Source organism: Muscardinus avellanarius (assembly GCF_963383645.1).
Source record: "Muscardinus avellanarius genome assembly, chromosome: 15".
Taxonomy (NCBI): domain Eukaryota; kingdom Metazoa; phylum Chordata; class Mammalia; order Rodentia; family Gliridae; genus Muscardinus; species Muscardinus avellanarius.
The window spans coordinates 6,425,742-6,446,490 of record NC_137801.1 but is presented as its reverse complement, the minus strand read 5'-3'; the positions used below and the strand labels follow the sequence as shown (position 1 = coordinate 6,446,490).

Genomic DNA, 20,749 nt, shown 5'->3' with positions numbered 1-20,749 from the left:
GCTTTTATTCATATTTATTTATTTTTATGTGTGGTACTGGGGATTGAACCCAGGGCCATTCTGCCTCCGAGCTAAACCTCCAGCCCTATTTTATTTTTATTTTGAAACAGGGTCTCGCTCAGTTGATGAGTCTCACTACTTGCGGAAGCTGCCCTCGAACCTCTGATCTCAGCTTCCCAAGTATAGAGTACGGGGGTTACCTGTGTGTTCACCACGCCTGGCTTTGATTGACTTTTACATTTCAATATTAAGCCAGGCGTAGTGGCGCACACTTGGAATCCCAGCATTTGGGAGGCTGAGACCAGAGGATCGCGGTTCGCCGACAGCCTCGGCTAGTGAGGCCCTCCACAACTTAGCGAAACCCTGTTTCAAAATAAAGAATAAAAAGTATGGCAGGGGGTGTAGCTTGGAGGTAGAATGCCGCTGGGTTCCATCCCCAGTACCTCAAAAAAAATAATAATAATAATAAGGCTGGGGGTATAGCTCGGAGGTAGAATGCCCCTGGGTTCCATTCCAAGTACTACTAAAAAAAAAAGAAAAATTCAATATCCATTGTTGAGTAGAATGGCAGTTTTTTTTTTTTTTGTGGCATTAGGGTTCCTGGAAGCCCTTCTACCTTCGGGCTACACTCCCAGACTTATTTTTTAATGTTTTTTTTTATTTGGAAACAGGGTCTCTTAAGCCAGCAGCCTGGCTTCAAACCTGCGCGATCCTCCTGTTTCCGCCTCCCAAGCGCAGGGATTACAAGCGTGTGCCACCACGCCCGGCAGATTGGCAGTTTTTAAAAAGCTTGGTGCGCTGGGCGTGGTGGCGCACGCTTGTAATCCCCGCGCTTGGGAGGCTGAGACAGGAGGATTGCACAGGTTCGAAGCCAGCCTCAGCTACTTAGTGAGGCTCTCAGCAACTTAGTGAGACCCTGTTTCCAAATAAAATATAAATAAGGTCTGGGAGTATAGCCCGGAGGTAGAAAGCCTCTGGGTTCCACCCCCAGTACCATGAAAATAAAAAGCTTGGTGCTTACCCAGGTGCAGTGGTGGTATTACCTGGTCCTAGTTTGTGGGAGGCTGAGGCAGGAGGATCACAAGTTCAATGCTAGTGTAGAGTAACTTAGACCCTGATTCAAAATAAAAAGGGCTGGGGCTGTAGCTCAGAGGTTGCACCCCCTGCACCACCCCTCAGGACCACACACGCACACACAGAAAAGCTGAGCCTTGATATGTGTAGTCGATTACCTCACGTTTGGAGTAAACTGTACCATTGTTTTCTTCTGATAACAGTACTTTAAGTTTGGAGATAGAAATAATTTCTTTGGTAGAGCCATCAGTGATAAAGATTAACATCTTAATTATAGTTTCTGTAATTAGTAGAAGTTTATGCAGTAGAGTTTTCTCTAAACTGAACTTTTATCCCTATAGATTTTTATGTTATGTTGTAAAGAATGTTAAAGAGTTGCATAATACCTTTTTCTTTTATACATACAGATCGAACTAATTGACAGAGTCGATGACATTTATCGGAACACTTCGTGGGATAATGCAGGTTTTAAAGGTTATGGAATACAGATAGAACAGGTACTTATCAATAGATATGGCTGTATGTTTGTTACTTGATGTTACATGCTGTAAATATATTCAAACCCACAAAACTTTCCTTCCACATTAATAATAAACATCCTCAAGTGCAAGTCAATTTTTTGATAAATTGTGCAATATTTTTATATTAATTAACTCTAGATTATGGAGATTTCTGTCCTGAGGCTGTTTTAGCAGAAAGCCTCTTAACACCTGAAGGCTCTCCCTTCTCTCAATGTATTGCTCTTTTATCTCATAATATTTTTCTTTTTGATTAATGCTCCAGTCTTTAGTTAGAATTCAAGCACATATTATTGAGTGTTTAGTCAGAAAATTTACTAAAAAATAAGCCATATATATATATATATATATATATATATATATATATATAATATTGCATTTATATGAGCCTTTTTTTTATGGTAATGGGAATGGAACCTGGGGCATTCTACCTCTGAGCTCCGCCCCCAGCCCTATTTTTTATTTTTCATTTTGAAAAAGGGTTTCACTGAGTTGCAGAGGGCCTCACTTACGTAGCTGAGGCTGGCTGTGAACCGCGATCCTCCTGTTTCACTCTCCCAAATGCTGGGATTACAGTGTGCACCACCACGCCCAGCTTAAGGCTGCTTTTTTTTTTTTTTTCTTCCCAGTACTGGGAATATAACCCAGGGACATTCTACCTCTGAGCTACACTCCAAGCCCTATTTTTTATTCTTGATTTTTTTTTTTTTTTTTTTTTTTTTTTTTTGCGGGTCTGGGGATGGAACCCAGAGGCATTTGACCTCCAAGCTACACCCCCTGCCCAATTTTTTATTCTTTATTTTGAAACAGGGTCTCACTGAGTTGAGGAAGGCCTCATTAAGTAGCTGAGGCTGTCCGCGAACCGGGATCCTCTGGTCTCAGCCTCCCAAATGCTGGGATTACAAGCGTGCGCCACCACACCCGGCTCTATTCTTGATTTTGAAACAGGGTCTTACTGAGTTGTAAAGGGCCTCAGTAGCTGAGGCTGTACTCGAACCAAGATCCTCCTGTCTCAGTCTCCTGAATGCTGGGATTAGAAGCATGTGCCACCATACCCGGCCTCCTGAATGCTGGGATTAGAAGCATGTGCCACCATACCCGGCTTATATATATGGCATTTATCTATGAAGAAACATTAGATCTCTTTTCCTAAAAGCTGTTACTAGTATGTTGAATAGTGTTATACTAGTATCATGTTAATTATGTTTCATAATAAAAATTGTTTCAAATTGCTAAGTGTAATTCAAGAGACTTCTGAAATTGAGTATTGCTTTGGACAAATAAATAGTAAATTATGTGAGTTACATCTGTTTTTTTCCAGACTCTTTGTATTATATTCTTAGAGGTTCTGTAGTATAGAATTCAGAGATTTAAAAAAAAACTTGAAATGATGCACCGTACTGATGATGTTAAACTTTGATAGTACTTGTACAAAACTAAAGGCATTTTCTCCCTTTTTTATTCTTTTACTGTTTTTGCATTTTCTTTTCTAAGTTATTATTTGCATAGGTAACATGTACACAGTACACACCCAGTGAAAAGTAAGTCTCTACAGTTTCTGTCATCTTCAGGCCAGTTTCTTTCCCTAAAGGCTTCCCGGCTCTTCCCATGTGTACTTGTCCAGGGATGTGTGTGCTGTGTGTTGGTGTGTAAGCCTGTGCTTGACCATGGCAGTGTGCTGCACTTTTGCATCTTTTCCATTTCACAGTATGTTGGAGATTATTCCACATTGGTACAAAAAAGTGGCCTTATTTTTTTGTGGTACTGGAGGTTAAACCTTGATGCAGTCTAGCTCAGAGCTATACCCCCAGCCCTATTTTTTATTTTAATTTTGGAACAGGGTCTTGCTAGGTTGATGAGAGTCTCACTGCTTGTTGAGGCTGTCCTCATACCTGTGATCCTCCTTTCTCAGCCTCCTGAGTACTAGGATTAAAGGTGCATGCCACCGGGCGTGGTGGCGCACGCTTGTAATCCCCGCGCTTGGGAGGCAGAGACAGGAGGATCGTGCAGGTTCGAAGCCAGCCACGCGCTCTGGCTTAGGAGACCCTGTTTCCAAAAAAAAAAAAAAAAAAAAAAGTAAAAATAGGTCTGGGAGTGTAGCCCGGAGGTAGAAGGGCTTCCAGGAACCCCAGTACCACCAAAAAAAAAAAAAAAGTGCATGCCACCACACCCAGCTAGCATTAATTGATTTAAAACAGTTGCATCATCTTTAAGTATTTGAGGACCAATAAGTAAAGTTCCTTTTTGCCTTAGGAACTTGAAAGCAATTGAAGACTATAGGAATAATAGAGGATACAAAAACATAGCTTCTTTAGTTCTTAAAAGATGAATTGGAGAGTGGTTTTTTTTTTTTTTTTTTTTTTTTAGATCAGAGGCAGAACTCAGAAGCAATCTACTGAGTTACGCCCCTAGCCCTATTTTATTTTATTTGGAAAGAGTCTCACTAGCAGAGGCTGGCTTTGAACCTGTGATCCTCCTGTCTCGGTACTTGTGTCTCAGCCTCCCAAGTACTGAGATTGTAGTCGTGCACCAGCACGCCTGGCCTGGAGGATGTGACTTCAGTGTGCAGTCATGGTGGGCTTGCGGTGGGGCATCTTAGAGCTGACCTTGACCACAGCCATCAGAGCTGCAGTTCCTGCCCTAGTAAGTAAGCTCACCCTGCCGAGGCAGCGCAGACCAGATGGGCCCGTGTGCACAGGCAGGGCGACACACCAGAAACTCTCGAGGAGGGCTCCCGGTTTCCTCACACTTACTAATTAGAAAACTTTGCTCCTTTCTTTTCCTCATAGCGGGTTTAACATGAGCCTGTCTAAAGTGAGTGTACGAGGAGAAGCTGCTGTTCTTTGTAGTCCTTCATCCTGATACACAAAGTGATTAATCTTTATTCATCATTTTCAAATTGACTGTAATTGCAATAAATATTTTAGACTCATGGAACCCAAGTTCTCATTTTTTCCAAATAAATACGGAAGATATGACATTTAGTACACTTATAACTTTATAAATAACTCATGACATGTGTTTTCTATACATACCATATGCTTTTTGGTTTGCTTTAAACATTTTTAGTAAGAAATCTGAAGAATTTATTGGATTTTGGCTCTAAAACATTGTTTCTAGAGTGGTAGGCAGTTTTTTAAAAAATTATCATCATCATCATCATTATTCTTCTTCTTCTTTTTGTATGTGTGGTACTGGGATTTATTTTTGTGGTACTGGGGATTGAACCCAGGGGCATTCTACCTCCAAGCTATACCTCCTGCCCTATTTTTATTCTTTATTTTGGAGAATGTGACTTCAATGTGCAGTCATGGTGGAGGGCCTCACTAAGTAGCTGAGGCTGGCCATGGACTTGTGATCCTCCCCTCTCAGCCCCCCAAGTACTGGGATTACAAGAAAGTGCCATCATGCCCAGCTCAGTTATTTATTTATTTTTTAACAGACCAAGTAATGTAGTATTCAGAGTCAGGACTTTTTTTTTTTTAGACGTTTTCTAAGTATGTTATCTCTTTAAGTATAGATTCGCATTCTCAAGTCGCCACAAGAGGTCAAACCTGGCGAAAGACACTACAATATGGCAAAAAGTTACCCAAATGAAGAAAAGGACGCCTGGGACGTGAAGACGCTGCTGGAGGTGGGTCGTGGGATCTGAGACGCAGGCTTCTCTCGCCACTCTGTCATTTCTGACATGCTATTGTGTCTGTACAAATGAAGGGGCGTATTAGAAAAGACGGCGGTAAACCAGGCGTGGTCTGCCCTTCTGAGGAGTGACCCCATGTCCTATAGCAGGGCTGGCATCAAATGGCAAAACAACTAAAACAAAAATGCTAAGCCGGTGCAGTGGCCACACCTGTAATTCACCTGTGGGAGCCTGAGACCGGAGTGTCGTGGGTTACTGGGGTTACAAGTGTGCACCATTGTACCTGGCAAAGTTTTTAAAGTGATATGATAAACACCTTTAAGTAAAGAAAAAGAAATTTTTGCAAACCTGAAGTGTAGCAGATAACTAGATATTTATGCTTTTAAAAAGTTTACACATTTTTTGTTGTGCTTTTTTCTGGTATTGGGACTTGAATCTTCAAGCTACACCCCCCAGCCTGATTCAGTTTCTTAGCTGAAAAGAATGTCTTGCTATGCTAGGTTAATGAAAGTCTCACTACTTGTTGAGGCTGTCCTTGAACCTGTGATCCTCCTGTCTCAGCCTCCCAAGTACTGATATTATAAGCATGAGCCACCATGCCTGGCTATAAGTTTGTTATTTGTAACTCCTTTATATTGTGTGTGTGTATGTGTGTGTGTGGTGTGTGTGTGTGTGTGTGTGTGTGTGTGTGTGTGTGTGTGTGTGTGTGTGCTGGGGATTGAACCCAGGAGCATTCTACCTTCGAGTTACACCCCAGTCCTTTTTTTTTTTTTTGGTGGTACTGGGGGTGGAACCCAGAGGCTTTCCACCTCTGGGCTATACTCCAAGACCTATTTTATATTTTATTTGGAAACAGGGTCTCACTAAGTTGCTGAGAGCCTCACTAAGTAGCTGAGGCTGGCTTTGAATCTGTGATCCTCCTGTCTCAGCCTCCCAAGCGCGGGGATTATAAAGTGTGCCACCACGCCGGGCTCCCCAGCCCTTCTTATTTTATGTTTTAAAACAGGGTTGTGCTAGGTTGCTTGGAGTCTTACTAGAGTGCTGAGGCTGTCCTCCAACCTGTGATCCTCCTGTTTCAGCCTCCCAGCCATGGGATTACGGGCATGTACCACAATGCTGCTCTTCTATTATAAAGTTTTTAAAAACTGTAAGCCAGTTGTTGTGGCACATGGCTGTCATCCCAGTACTTTGGCAGTTGAGACAGGAGGCTCACAGATTTGAGGCCAGCCTCACAACTGAGGAAGAACCTCTTTCAAAATAAAAATAAGCCGGGCGTGGTGGTGCACGCTTGTAATCCCCACGCTTGGGAGGCGGAGACAGGAGGATCATGCAGGTCTGAAGCCAGCTGCGCTGGCTTAAGAGACCCTGTTTCCAAATAAATATATAAAATAGGTCTAGCAGTGTAGCCCGGAGGTAGAAGGGCTTCCAGGGACCCAGTACCACCATAAATAAATAAATAAACAAACAAATAAATAAAATTATATTAAAAAATAAGCTGGGCGTGGTGGTGTACACTTGTAATATCAGCACTTGCAAGGCTGAGACAGGAGGATCTCGTGGGTTCAAAGCCAGCCTCAGCTACTTAGTGAGGCTCACAGCAACTTAGTGAGACCCTGTTTTCAAATAAAATATAAAATTGGTCTGGAATGTAGCACGGAAGTAGAAAGCCCCTGAGTTCCATGCCCAGTACCACATAAATAAATAAATAAATAAATAAATAAATAAATAAATAAATAAATAAATAAATAAATAAATAATAAAAAGAGCTGGAGGTCTAGCTTGGAGATAGAAAGCCCCTGGGTTCAATCCCCAATACCCTCCCACACACAGACACACGCGTTTTCAATAAAAATTCCCCTAGCCTAAATAAGTATATAAAACAGAACATTCCTGCAAAACTAGTACAACCCTTGAAAAACTCGAGTGATGCGTTTTGGTTTGGGTGCTGCAAGCCCTGGGCGGAGTCGGTTCTGCACAGCCGGGAGGGGCCCCTGAGCGCTCCCCTCGTAGCCCCCGCAGACTGCAGGTCTGCTTCCCCCTGCAGCAGGGAAGGGCAGTGTGCTGCCACAGGGGGTGGGCATTGTGCCAAACTGTGGCAGACAGTGCTTCTGCAATAGTTATTTATTTACTTAATTTATCTTTTTTTGGTACTGGGATTGAACCCAGGGGCATTCTATCTCTGAGATATATACCCCAAGCCTGATTTTTTGTGTGTGTGGTACTGAGGGTGGAACCCAGAGGCTTTCTACCTCCAAGCTATACTCCCAGACCTCTTTTATATTTGGAAACAGGGTCTCACTAAGTTGCTGAGAGCCTTACTCAGTAGCTGAGGCTGGCTTCGAACCTGTGCGATCCTCCTGTGGGGATTACAAGCGTGCACCACCATGCCCGGCTAAGCCTGATTTTTTTAATTTTTATTTTCGAATGGTCTCTCACAAGAGTCTCTGCTTTCTGAGGCTGTCCACAAGCTGCAGCCCTGCTGTCTCAGCATCCCAAGTACTTGGGATCACAGGCACATACCGCCTCGCCCAACTTCTTCTGGAATATGTAGTTGAGATGTTTCTCAGCTTGAGAAGACTGTTAATCTAATAATTACCTTTTCTCTTTGAAGCAATTTAGCTTTGATATAGCCGAGGAAGCGTCTAAAGTCTGCCTGGCGCATCTTTTCACGTATCAAGATTTTGACATGGGAACTCTTGGATTAGCCTACGTTGGCTCCCCCAGAGCCAACAGTCACGGAGGTGTTTGTCCAAAGGGTAAGCATCCCCTTGATGCTGAAGTACCGAATGGATTGACCTGGGTTACAACTCTGTACTTCATAAGTAGTTTTATCTGTGTTTCCTTTTGCCTTTAGCTTACTATAGTCCAGTTGGGAAGAAAAATATCTATTTGAATAGTGGTTTGACCAGCACAAAAAATTATGGTAAAACTATCCTCACAAAGGTATGTTCTTTGACTTATTTTTTTAAAAGATAGATTTGAAATTTATTGTATGAGTACCTCAGTTAAAAATTATATCCATTTGCACGGACGGTGGTGTGTGTGTGTGTGTGTGTGTGTGTGTGTGTGTGTGTGTGTGTGTGTGTGTGTGTGTGCGCGCGCGCGCGCGCACATGTGTTACTGGAGATTGAACCCCAGGGGCATTCATTGTATCTCTGAGCTATACCTCCAGCGCCACTTTTTATTCTTTATTTTGAAACAGGGCCTCACTAAGTAGCTGAGGCTGGCCACAAACCTGTGATTCTCTTGTCTCAGCCTCTCAAGTACTGGGATTACAAGTGTGCGCCACCACGTCCAGCTTTATTTTTTATTTTGAAACAGGTTTTCTCTCACTATGTTTCTGAGGCTGGCCTCAAATTTGTTTATCTTTCTGTCTGAGCCTTCTGCTGAGATTATAGGCCTGGGCCACTGCGCCTGCACTGCAACATCTTTTTTTTTTTTTTTTTTGGTGGTACTGGGGTTCCTGGAAACCCTTTTACCTCCGGGCTACACTCCCAGACCTATTTTTATACTTTTTTATTTGGAAACAGGGTCTCTTAAGCCAGCATGGCTGGCTTCGAACCCGCGCGATCCTCCTGTCTCTGCCTCCCAAGCACGGGGATGACAAGCGTGCGCCACCACGCCCGGCGTATGGACTGCAACATCTTAATCTTTTCATTTCATGATAAATTTTCTTTATCGTAATTCTTCAGAATTTTTTCTCTGCTAAAATACAGAGTGAAAAATGAATACGCTTTGAAATTTTTGAGATTTTTATCACAGCCCATTAACAAATTCACTAAGAATTTTTTCATTGTACAGTCAGAAATTTTTCTTCATATACCTTTGGGATTTGAATGTTTTTGCTCAAAATTTCCTCTATCATTTTACCATAAACGTGGAAATGTGGAAATTGACCATAAATGTGGAAATCTTTAAGACTATTGCCTTTGAAGAAACTAGTAATCTCAAGAATTGAGATTCTTTTTATATGAAAAAAATGACTTGCAAAATACTAACTTTTCAGATTCCCTGGAGTGATTTTTCTAAAACCAAGACTCTTAAGTTTATTTTATTCAGCTAGATATAGAAAAGAAGTCTAGCTTTGCTAGCTGAGTTTATTATTATGTTGTATTCAGACAACTGTCCTGGTGACATAATGGATTTATGTACAGTTGGATGCCAATAAACGGAATGTGTAGGCCTGTAACACTGCTACTGGACATGGGTCCCGTCACTGAGTCAAGACAGCATTGCGGTTCTGTATGTTCGGCTCTCTTTTCTCACCGGGTTTTTGGTGCTGTGCTTTTTCTGATGAGGTGTGAGGTTTTGGCAGGAGTGTAACTGGGACGGCCTGCCGGAGGCCTCTTTGGGGCTTATCAGCACTGCACCATGTGTAGGTAGATCAGCCAGTGTTTGATGTTCTGTTTTGAAGGTTTTAGTGCATCTTGTAAGTTATATTTTCTTAAATGACTTAATCATTATAATACTTTTTAATAGTGTTAAATAGACTCTTGTTCATTTGCTTAGTTTCTGTATTGGTAGAAGTCATGGTTCACTGTCTCCTGTTGCTCTGATGTAAGGGCTTTGTATGAGACTGCAGAGGTAGCTGATGGTCCAGTGTTTCTTTGCATGATCCTAAGGAGGCTGACCTGGTGACAACTCACGAGTTGGGACACAATTTTGGAGCAGAGCACGATCCAGACGGTCTAGCGGAGTGTGCCCCGAATGAGGACCAGGGAGGAAAGTACGTCATGTACCCCATAGCTGTGAGCGGGGACCATGAGAACAACAAGGTAGGTGGAATTGGAGGCTGCGTTGGTAGGAAGGAGGTTGTGAGTCTTTCGAAAATGGAAGCTCAGGAAGGTAGCCCATTCCTGGTATTCTCGCAGATGGGACTGCAGGTACTTGGTGGCACAGAGCTCATCAGGGTTAATCACAGGTAAATTTTGGTCTAAAAAATTACTAAGGGGAATGCATTTTGTCTGAGCTCTGGGTATCAGGGTGTGGTGGGTTTAGGCTGTATAGTAAAAGTTGCCTGTCATAGGTGGGTGTCGCCGGCATGCCTGTAATCCCAGTACTTGGGAGGCTGAGAAAAGAAGATCATAGGTTCGAGGCCAGCCTCAGCAGTGTAACAAGACTCAGTAATTTAGGGAGATCCTCCTAAAAACAAAAATAAAAAGGGTTGTGGGTGTATCTCAGGCAGAATTATCCTGGGTTCAATCCCCCAGTACTCAAAAACATTACCTGGTATTTTGTTTACACTTTGTTACTCATTATAACTCTTCATTTCCACATAATTTGTATGTTTTCGTTAACTTTTGCTTACAAGACACATAGTTTAGCAGGTTTCAAGGCTCTTTGGGAAAGACCTTCATCTGTCTTGTTTCCAGGTCTTGCTGCAGTGCCTAGTAGGAGTAGCTGCATAATAAATGGTATTCTAGTGTTCTGATTCTAGTAGAGTACGCGTTGGCTCCTCAGTATCTGTGGGGGATTGATTCCAGTATCCTCTTCCATTAAGGGACCAAGATTTCTAGGTGCTCGAGTCCCTCATATAAAATCGCATAGTATTTGCATCTGTTTATATTTGCGTAAGTCATCTCTAGATTACTTTCCCTGCTAATCCAGTATAAATGTTATGTGAATAGCTGTACTGTATCTCTTTAGGGAATAATGGCAAGAAAAGTCTGCCAGGTTTTTTTTTTGGTGGTACTGGGGGTGGAACCCAGAGGCTTTCTACCCCCGGGCTATACTCCCAGACCTTTTTTATATTTTATTTGGAAACAGGGTCTCACTTAGTTGCTGAGGGCCTCACTAAGAAGCTGAGGCTGGCTTCGAACCTGAGCGATCCTCCTGTCTCAGCCTCCCAAGTGCAGGGATTACAAGCGTGCGCCACCACGCCCGGCGAAGTCTGCCATGTTTCAGAGCAGGTGCATTTTTCCCCCCCTGAAAAATTTTTTTTTCTTGTGGTACTGGGGATGAAACCCAGGGGCCTTCTACCTCTGGGTTATACCTCAGATCTATTTTATTTTTTGGAAACGGGGTCTTACTAAGTTGCTGAGAGCCTAAGTAGCTGAGGCTGACTTTGAACCTGTGAGCCTCCTGTCTCAGCCTCCCAAGTACTGGGATTACAAGCGTGTGTGACCATGCCCAGCTTTTCTAAATATTTTCTGTTCACGCTTAGTTGAATTTGGGAGTGCAGAAGTCACAGATACATGGGCCAACTGTGCTATTTGATTTGGGACATTGCAAATAATTTCAGAGGCTTGAAAACTGTTAACTCAGAGTCCAGATTAAAAGTTAAAGGTGTTATTACCTCCAGTGGTTGGTTGCCGAGGTAAAGAGAGCTGAGAAGGCGTCAGAGTCCCAGGAGGCAGGAGTACAAGCGTGTGCCACCACGCCCAGCTCAGTGGTGGCTTTTACATTAAGAATTTGTCCATATAGAAGAAGCACCACGCTGGGCATGGTGGCGCATGCTTGTAATCCCCGCGCTTGCGAGGCAGAGACAGGAGGATCCCACAGGTTCGAAACCAGCCTCGCTGGCTTAAGAGACCCTGTTTCCAAATAAAAATATAAAATAGGTCTGGGAGTGTAGCCCAGATGTAGAAGGGTTTCCAGGACCCCCAGCACCACCAAGAAAATAAAAAAGAAGCATAGCTGGTCATAATGGCTCATGCCTGCAATCCCAGTACTTGGGAGGCTAAGACAGAAGGATCACAGGTTCTCAGCCAGCCTCAGCTTTTCTGCAACTTAGTTGGACCCTGTTTCAAAATAAAGAATAAAAAATAGGATGGGTGTGGCTCAGAGCAGCTCTCCTGGCCTGATGTCCAGCGCTGTGTCCGAGCAGGTGGCGTGAAGTGAAGTGCGGGCTGCGCTGTGGGCGTGCAGGCCTCGGGAGAGGGCTGCACTGGTAGATGCCCCTGGGTTGGAGCCCAGCAGCACACGTACACACGCGCGCAGCAGCAGCAGTAGTGCTCCATGGGGATGAATTTTTATTTTGTTATTTTGGGCCTTTGTGGCCTTTTTTCTCTTAAGATGTTTTCAAACTGCAGCAAACAGTCCATCTATAAGACCATTGAAAGTAAGGCCCAGGAGTGTTTTCAAGAGCGCAGCAACAAGGTGTGTGGCAATTCCAGGGTGGACGAAGGGGAGGAGTGCGACCCTGGCATCATGTACCTGAATAACGACAGCTGCTGCAACAGCGACTGCACGCTGAAGCAGGGCGTGCAGTGCAGGTGAGGCTCCTCCAGGGCGGTCAAGGGGTGCTGATGGCAGAGGACGGCGTGTGAGAGAGAGAGAGATGCATTCCAGAAACAGCTTGACACCGCGGCAGGAAGTCCTTGAGCTCACACACTCTGCCCGGTCCCACTGTGCAGAGCATCTTTTTAAAGGGACAGGTGTACAGGAAGGAAGATTCAGCAAGGCTCTTTGTTCATGGCTACCTCCTTTGATAATAGACTATTGGAAATCATCAGAAAGTGAATCTTGGGATGTGTTGTCACGTATCTATACAGTAGAGCAATGTCATAAAATACTGTTTAGTGACATAAACCAGATAGAGAGGCGGTACCTGTATTGTCATATTTATGTCCCCTGGATAGAGCAGGCCTGGCTTGAGGAAACCCAGTAGCTACTTAGCCCTGTACAGCGCACGTTAACACTGCAGCTCTCACAGGGAGTGGGGCCCTGGCTGCCTGGTGCCTTAGCCATTGATTGTCTGGTGCACCAGCTCCCCTCTTTTTTCTTCTTTTAATGAATAGTGAAACCGAGATGCTGTAGAGATGATCACTCTCCTTCCTTTCCCCCAGAGAGGCATTGATGATGTCTTAGCACGTTAGGAAGGGATGGACGGAGTGTGTGCAGGGGCGCTAGCTCCTGGGACGTGTGAGTGCTGGAGTGTGACTCGGGTCTTCCCTGCAGCCCTCAGGTCGCAGTGACAGGACTGCCTCGTTTGGTGAGGGCGTGTCATTTGACTTGCACTCTCCCTGTCTACCTTTCCACAGTGATAGGAACAGCCCTTGCTGTAAGAACTGTCGGTTTGAGAGCGCCCAGAAGAGGTGCCAGGAGGCCATCAACGCCACCTGCAAAGGCGTGTCGTACTGCACAGGTACGTGCTCGTGCCGCTTGGGTGCTGCAGCATAACTGCCAGTGCGTGAGTGTCATGGGAAGCTCGTGCTTTGTTCAGATGAGGCTGCCCTTTAGCCCTCGCCGCGTCTCACTTCTTTATGAGAAACCGTGTGTCCTGCACCTGTGGGTCTCGTGGACCTCGGAATTCCTTTTGTGTGTGTGGTACTGGGGATGGAACCCAGGGGCATTCTACCTCCACCAGCCCTTTTTATTTTTGTTTTGAAACAGGTCCCACCATTTTGCTGTGGCTGGCAGCCAGCCTGTGATCCTTCTGTCTCAACCCCCAAGCACTCGGTTACAGGTGTGACCTGTGGGTAATTGGTGTGAGTCTGTGTTAATTGGTCTTTGCCTCCAGGGAACAGCAGCGAGTGTCCCCCGCCAGGAGATGCAGAGGACGACACTGTTTGCTTGGACCTGGGGAAGTGTAAGGATGGCAAATGCATCCCCTTCTGTGAGAGGGAGCAGCACCTGGAGTCCTGTGCCTGCAATGGTGAGCACGGCCTGGTCACGGAGGCTGCCGTCAGGGCACGGTGCCCGAGCCGGGGCTGAGCCGCAGCAGGGCAGCGTCTGCACGCGTCTCCGTGGCACATCCTGGCTCTCCACCACTCTCAACTGTCCGACGCTCTGTCTTGCTTCATTCCCAAACTCTGTAGCAGTCTTCAGCTGGGGTAGGAGGCATTTGGGGGGTGGAGCACTGTCCCCACCCTTCATTCAAACCCCAACAGCAGCAGCTGTCTCTACTCCGTTTGCACTGATCCAGGAAGCCCCTTGATGAACCCAGCCAGAGAGCCGATTTCAGGATCTGGGCCTGATCTCCCTGGAGCAGCCCAGTCAGGCTGGCCTCCCGGTTGTCCTTAGGCTGCCGTGGTGTGTCTGGAACCCTTGGGTCGGGGGGGGGGGGGCTCAAGGACTGGCTGGACTCTTGAACTTCAGCCGGTGTTGGCGCGGAGCTAGGGTTCTGTTGTCCCAAAGAGAGCCAAGATTAGAATCACTGGGCTGGGCGCTGGCTGTCCTCCCAGGGGAATAGAATCATGTGTGAGTGAAGAAGAGAGCAGGGCTGGGCTGCGGCTCCGCTGCAGTGCTCGCTGGCTTAGCATCGTGAGGCCTGGGCTCCAGCCCCAACGCCCCGGAGAAGAGGGAGAGAGCACTAGTCGTGCCGAGTAAGTGACCTGTTGGGTGTCCTGGAGGCAAAGCTGAGGCATAGTAAGCGCCAAGGAAATGTTTGATGAGATTTTTGTTTTGCTTTTCTCTGTTCTGGCTGATTTTTCTGCCAAGGATAAACTTGGGCTTCCTCCTAGGTTGCTGCTGCGTGTGCCCATGGGTTTCTGTGACGCCAGCGTTGTGCTGGCCCCGGTGCTCTCACAGCGGGTCCTGGGGCAGGCGCTGCTGAGCGCAGCCCACGGGGCTCATGGCACCGGCCACTACTCCAGTCCCCACCCGCACGGGACAGTGTGTCCCTCTGCTGGAATCAGTACTGACTTTGAACGGACACGTCAAGGATTGAAACCTGCAGGCTAAAGAGAAAGTCAGGTCAAAGGGACACATGTAAAAGAGTGTCTCATGATGGCTCTGAGCAGAGGGTATTCTTCTAAGAGGAATTTTAGTCCATAATAGAGGCTATTCTGGGAACATTCTTTAACCTTGCGGCCTCTCTAACCTGAGGGCCGAGGAGCATGAACTCCAGTTGTCCGTTAGATCTACGGCCAGCTTGGCCTTGCAGAGCCGGGGTCAGACCCAGGACCTCATCCGTGCTAGGCGCGTGCTCTGCTCCTGAGCGACGTCTCCAGCCCCAGATATGTTAGCCTTTGAAATAAATGTGCAGTTTCTGTCCTGTTGGGGTAAGGGGGGGAGAGAAGGAAGCCGGGTGGCAGGGCTGGCATCCATCCTCACACTGTCTCTTTCAGAAACCCACAACTCGTGCAAGGTGTGCTGCAGGGACCCTTCCGGCCGGTGTGTGCCCTACGTTGACGCTGAACAGAAGAACTTATTTTTGAGGAAAGGGAAGCCCTGTACAGTAGGATTTTGTGACATGAATGTGAGTATTTACAGCTTTTCTGGTAACAGTCTGGAAGCCCTTATGAGTACTTCCTTTCAGGAATGGAAGGCGGTCCAAACACAAACGCCCAGTCTTTCCGCCATGCTGGCTTTTCTGGTGTGAGCGTGGGGTATGAAGCGCACATGGGCAAGCCCTCGGCCGCTGCAGCGCTGTAGCAGGCTGGGCTCAGACACTTCGGTGAAGTTGGCAGGTCGCAGGCACCGTGCGGGCACTCGTGCCTGTGTTATTTATGGAATTGACTAAGTTTGCAAGATTGTTGAAGGTGTGATTCTGAAGCAGGTTCTGAGTGGGAAGGGCCAGTTAGAAACACCTTTTAATTTGTGCACAGTGCTAGGTGAGGTTGAGAGACGTTCCTCAGGCTCTTGGCTGTGCTCTGCCCTCTTCACTGCTGTGTGATCACGTCATCTTTCCCAGAGTCCTTATCCAGCTGTTTTTGTTGACTCATGGTAACTCTAGGTTCACTTATGAAAGTGGACTAAGTTAGAAAGTGTCGGTGATAGCGCATCCTACTTTCTTGGGTGCTCATTACACTGAAATACTGCCCCTCACCAACGATGGGCCACTAAGTGATTCTAATGAAGTCCTTTACATGCCCGCTTTTTTTTCCAGAATTGGGGATTGAACCCAGGGGCAATGTGCCTCCAAGTCACACTCCTAGTCCTATTTTTTATTCTTTATTTTGAAACAGAGTCTCACTAAGTTGTGGAGGGTGTTACTAAATTGCGGGGGCTGGCCACAAACATGCAAACCTTTTTCAGCCTCCCAAGTATTAGGATTTATAAGCATGCGCCACCACGCCCGGCCCAAGCCCGATATTTTTATAAGGCTGTATTGCTTCCGAATGCTTTTTTCATGCTGTATGTCATGTCTACACAGGGAAAGTGTGAGAAACGAGTACAGGACGTGATTGAGCGATTTTGGGACTTCATTGACCAGCTGAGCATCAATACTTTTGGTAGGTGGTTCCCCGCTTATTGCTTACACTTGGCTGATGTCAGGAACATGAGAGAAGTGTTCTCAGAGTCTGTGCTCTTGTTCTGCAGTAGAAGAGTAAATTTTCATCACTTCTATTGTGAAACAACTTTGTTAGCTAGGACGAAACTCCTCATAGGTCTGTCCCTCTGTGGCTAGGATGTATGAATTCTCAAAGGGGGAGAAGTACTCAGTCAAGACGAGCATGGCTCAATCCTGTAGGCTGTAAATGTGAATCCCGTTTAAGACTTTAGAAGTAGGCCTTAGGTTTTGCAAAGCAATGACACTTATGTTCTCAACAGTCTCTAATTTAGAGCCCAGTCACACTAACAACATCCGGGTAACAAGAAAACTGTCTTCTCAAGCAGCTGTTACTAGTAGTAGCACCTTAGTGCCTGTCTCTCGGCACCATTGCTCCAGGAGACTACCAGGGTGCTCGCAGGGTACAGGCTCCTGCTGATGGCAGGTGGCATGGAGGTGGCCTGGCCTGGGAGGAGGCGCAGGCATTTCTCTGGGTACTTGGCAGCAGTGGTGTCTAGCGGTAATGGGCTAGGAGCATTTCTTTGTAGATTTAAAGTTCTTGGTCAAGATACTCATGTTTGGAATTGCTCACAGGGAAATTTTTAGCAGACAACATCGTGGGATCTGTCCTGGTTTTCTCCTTGATATTTTGGATTCCTTTCAGCATTCTTGTCCATTGTGTGGTAAGTCCCCAACTTTTTTTTTTTTTTTTTTGGTGGTACTGGGGTTCCTGGAAGCCCTTCTACCTCTGGGCTACAGTCCCAGACCTATTTTTATATTTTTTTAATTTAGAAACAGGGTTTCCTAAGCCAGCGCGCGCAGCTGGCTTCGAACCTGCGCGATCCTCCTGTCTCCGCCTCCCAAGCGCGGGGATTACAAGCTTGCGTCACCACGCCCGGCTAAGTCCCCAACTTTTAAATAAGCATTCTATTAAAAATTTTTAAAAACTCCAACCACACAACCTTTGGAAAAGATAAAATAGTGAAATCTGATCTGATATTTCCAATGACATTTTTTTATGTTATCCCTAGGAGAGCATGTATTTACTTACTTACTTACTTACTTACTTAGTGGTACTGGGGGTGGAACCCAAGGGCTTTTCTACCTCCAGGCTATCCTCCCAGACTTATTTTATATTTTGTTTGGAAACAGGGTCTCACTAAGTTGCTGAGAGCCTCACTAAGTAGCCGAGGCTGGCTTTGAACCTGTGCGATCCTCCTGTCTCAGCCTCCCAAGCACTGGGATTACAAACGTGCGCCACCACGCCCGGCTGGGAGAGCATGTTTATAGGCACCTTATTTGATGGTGTTTTGAAAGTCTAGTTTTGTATGGATGTTTTACTCCTAAGTCATTTCTTAGAAATGTTATGGTGGTGAGTGCAGGAGCCCATGTAACTAGATTTGCATGGGGCCTTTGAGCAAGCTAAGAGCGTTTTCTTTTTTTTTTTTTTTTTTTTTTTGTGAACTACTAGCATTTCACAGATGTTATCCATGTAATATCCATACAGACCATCAGCATTATGTACAGGGTGTTCACATGTTTCCAAGTAAATAAGAATGAACATTTTCCATTGTTCTCCCTCAAAATGAGTGAGAGTGCCGGGCGTGGAGGTGCATGCCTGAAACCCCAGGACTTGGGAGGTTGAGACAGGAGTATAGCAGGTTTGAGGTCAGCGTGTGTTAACTTAGAAACCCTGTTAAAAAATAAAAAAGGCTGGAGGTACAGCTCAGGGGTAGGACATACCTGAGTTCAGGCCCCAGTACCACAGAAGAGGAAATAATACATCTCTGTGTGACAGCTGTCCCCTTAACAGTTACTGGAAAATTGGACCTTTTTGTAGAAGTTCCCCAATGGACCCCTGGCTCAGAGCAGACGCTCTCACTGCAGGGCTAGTCGAGGTGGCTTGCTGCCAGCCACACGCAGGACCACGAGGCCAGGAAGGAAGAAGCGTTGAGTTTTTGGTGTTGCCCTGTATTCCTCACCTGTGAGGCGTCATCCATGGGCAGGACCAGGAAATAGCAGGTGGCCACCTATTTAACCTTACAGAAGTACCACAAAGGAGCCGCGCGTGAGGACGCGCACCTGTAATCCTAGTACTTGGGAGGCCGAGACAGGAGGATCCCAGGTTCACAGCCAGCCTCAGCAGATAGTGACTCGTCAACCTAGAAATCCTGTTTCAGAATAAAAATAAAATAGGGCGTGGTGGCTCATGCTTGAGAGGCTGAGGTAGGAAGGATCGCAGGTTTGTGGCCAGCCTCAGCTACTTAGGCCCCTGCAACTTAGTGAGACCCTGTTTCAAAATAAAAGATAGGGCTGGGGTGTAGGCCTAACTACTTCCTACACAGAGACTGCCCACAGGATGAGAGCGCTCAGAACAGTTGCGTGTGACCCTTGTAGGTCAACGTCATTGTCGCTGCAAAGCGAACGCTTTCAGCCTGCTGACTCAGAACTTGCATAAGAAACACTCTCACCTAGTGAGCCTCCCGGACTGTTCTGTTCTGGGGTGGAGGCAGCGATGGGGATGGAGCCCAGGGCTCCATGCATGCGAGGCAAGCACTCTACCTTTAGGCCACAACGCCAGCCCCTTGCTGCCACTTTCTTTAGTCGAGGTTCTGAGTTCTTAATCTCAAGAGTAGTCTGTGAGGAGCCGGGCGTGGTGGTGCACGCTTGTAATCCCAGTACTTGGGAGGCCGAGACAGGAGGATCGCAGGTTCACAGACGGCCTCGGCTACACAGTGAGGCCCTCTGCAACGCAGAGGCTGTTTCACGATAGTCTATTTGCAGGTTTACTTTGTAGGAATGATCTCTTCTTATTACTCTTCCTTTCTTTCTAGGATAAGAAATTGGATAAGCAGTATGAATCTCTGTCTCTGTTCCACCCCAGTGTAAGTGTACCATGTGAAAGAAAAGTTTGCAGTTGCATTTTGGGCCCTCTTGAGCAAGCCCTTCAGTTGAGACCAGCAGGGGTCTGTCTTTCCATCCTGCGGGGCAGGAAGAATCCAGGCTGCACGTGGCCTCACGGCCGCTGTGCCAGCACGTGACAGTCAAGTGGGTGTTGGGGCTCAGAGGGAGCCCGTGCCCTCGCCCACGTTGTCCCGAGTGCTTTCGCTCTCCAACACAGCAGTTTGGAACCATCTCCTGTCATAGATGTCGGCGGGCGTGAGTTCCTTGGGGCACCTGAAAGGCATTGTACTTCTTGGGTTGAGCGAGCCTCACCAGGCACTTTGTTTAGCACAAGGGATCATAGTGCCCATGGCACAGGTGCTTGGTGGCATGGCTGACGCTTGGGGACCTTTGATTCTCTTCATCTCCTCAATTGAGCCCGCGTCTTTCCAGAACGTGGAGATGCTGAGCAGCATGGATTCGGCCTCAGTTCGCATCATCAAGCCCTTTCCTGCACCCCAGACTCCAGGCCGCCTGCAGCCCTTGCAGCCCGCCTCAGTTTTGCCACCCGTGTCTGCGGCTCCAAAGCTGGACCACCCGCGAATGGACACCATCCAGGAAGACCCCAGCACAGACTCGCACGTGGACGAGGACGGCTTTGAGAAGGACCCCTTCCCCAATAGCAGCACCGCCGCCAAGTCCTTTGAGGACCTCACAGACCACCCGGTCACCAGAAGTGAAAAGGCCGCCTCCTTTAAGCTGCAGCGTCAGAACCGTGTGGACAGCAAGGAGACAGAGTGCTAGTGTAGGGCGCGCGTCCTGAGCTCGACTCAGGTGTGCAAAGTGTTTTTATAGATTTGACCTAAAATCACAGCATGTATCTGAGAAGGAGCAGGAGGTGACGGGACAGCAGTGCTGCCGTGCGTCTGAGCTTCCTTCACACAAGGACTCTGTGTAGTGGGCCTCCTTCCTTTTGAAGAGGTAAGGTGAACCTGGCTTATTTTCAGGTTTTAGGTTTTTTTTTTTTTTAATCTTTAAAATATCCTTTGACCTGTGGTGCAGAAAATACAGCTGGATTAGGTTATGAATATTTGCAGTTTTGTAAATTAGCCTTTTATACTGATAACAGCAGTGGCTGGGGAGGTGATCAGTTTTTCTTATACACTGTAATGATCCCCTGACTAACGAGGCATTTAGCAGTTATTTTGTGAGGAAAACTGGAACTCGGACTTATTCTTAAGTCTAGCTACACAATAGCTCCAAAATGCAGGTGTTTCCAGGTCTAACCCAGAGCTTTTACAGCAGGGAGAATTCTACATCTAAACTTTCAAATAATTTGGGCTGACATGGCCCTTATGATTCTAAGGCTAGTACTTTCTAGAATTAAAGAGTCTAGCTTTTACAATTAGGTTTACAGTTAGCCAGTTAAATCTATAGATACCTGGTCAACTTCTCAGGCCCCCAATCTGCTGGGCAGGT

At 46.4% G+C, this 20,749-nt stretch overlaps 1 protein-coding gene across 1 annotated transcript in view; it reads left to right on the top strand.

Moving 5' to 3' along the window:
• ADAM17 (ADAM metallopeptidase domain 17) overlaps window positions 1–20,074 on the top strand; it is a gene marked incomplete at both ends in the record, with an annotated part of 50,144 nt that extends 30,070 nt beyond the window's left edge. The window contains 13 exons of the mRNA XM_080711576.1: window positions 1,482–1,571; window positions 5,113–5,226; window positions 7,844–7,988; window positions 8,087–8,175; window positions 9,855–10,007; window positions 12,247–12,446; window positions 13,215–13,318; window positions 13,694–13,828; window positions 15,243–15,373; window positions 16,271–16,349; window positions 16,982–17,070; window positions 19,222–19,272; window positions 19,724–20,074. Coding sequence (XP_080567702.1) covers window positions 1,482–1,571; window positions 5,113–5,226; window positions 7,844–7,988; window positions 8,087–8,175; window positions 9,855–10,007; window positions 12,247–12,446; window positions 13,215–13,318; window positions 13,694–13,828; window positions 15,243–15,373; window positions 16,271–16,349; window positions 16,982–17,070; window positions 19,222–19,272; window positions 19,724–20,074 — 1,731 coding nt within the window. The remainder of the gene's footprint in view (window positions 1–1,481; window positions 1,572–5,112; window positions 5,227–7,843; window positions 7,989–8,086; window positions 8,176–9,854; window positions 10,008–12,246; window positions 12,447–13,214; window positions 13,319–13,693; window positions 13,829–15,242; window positions 15,374–16,270; window positions 16,350–16,981; window positions 17,071–19,221; window positions 19,273–19,723) is intronic.
• Between the last annotated feature and the right edge of the window lie 675 nt (window positions 20,075–20,749).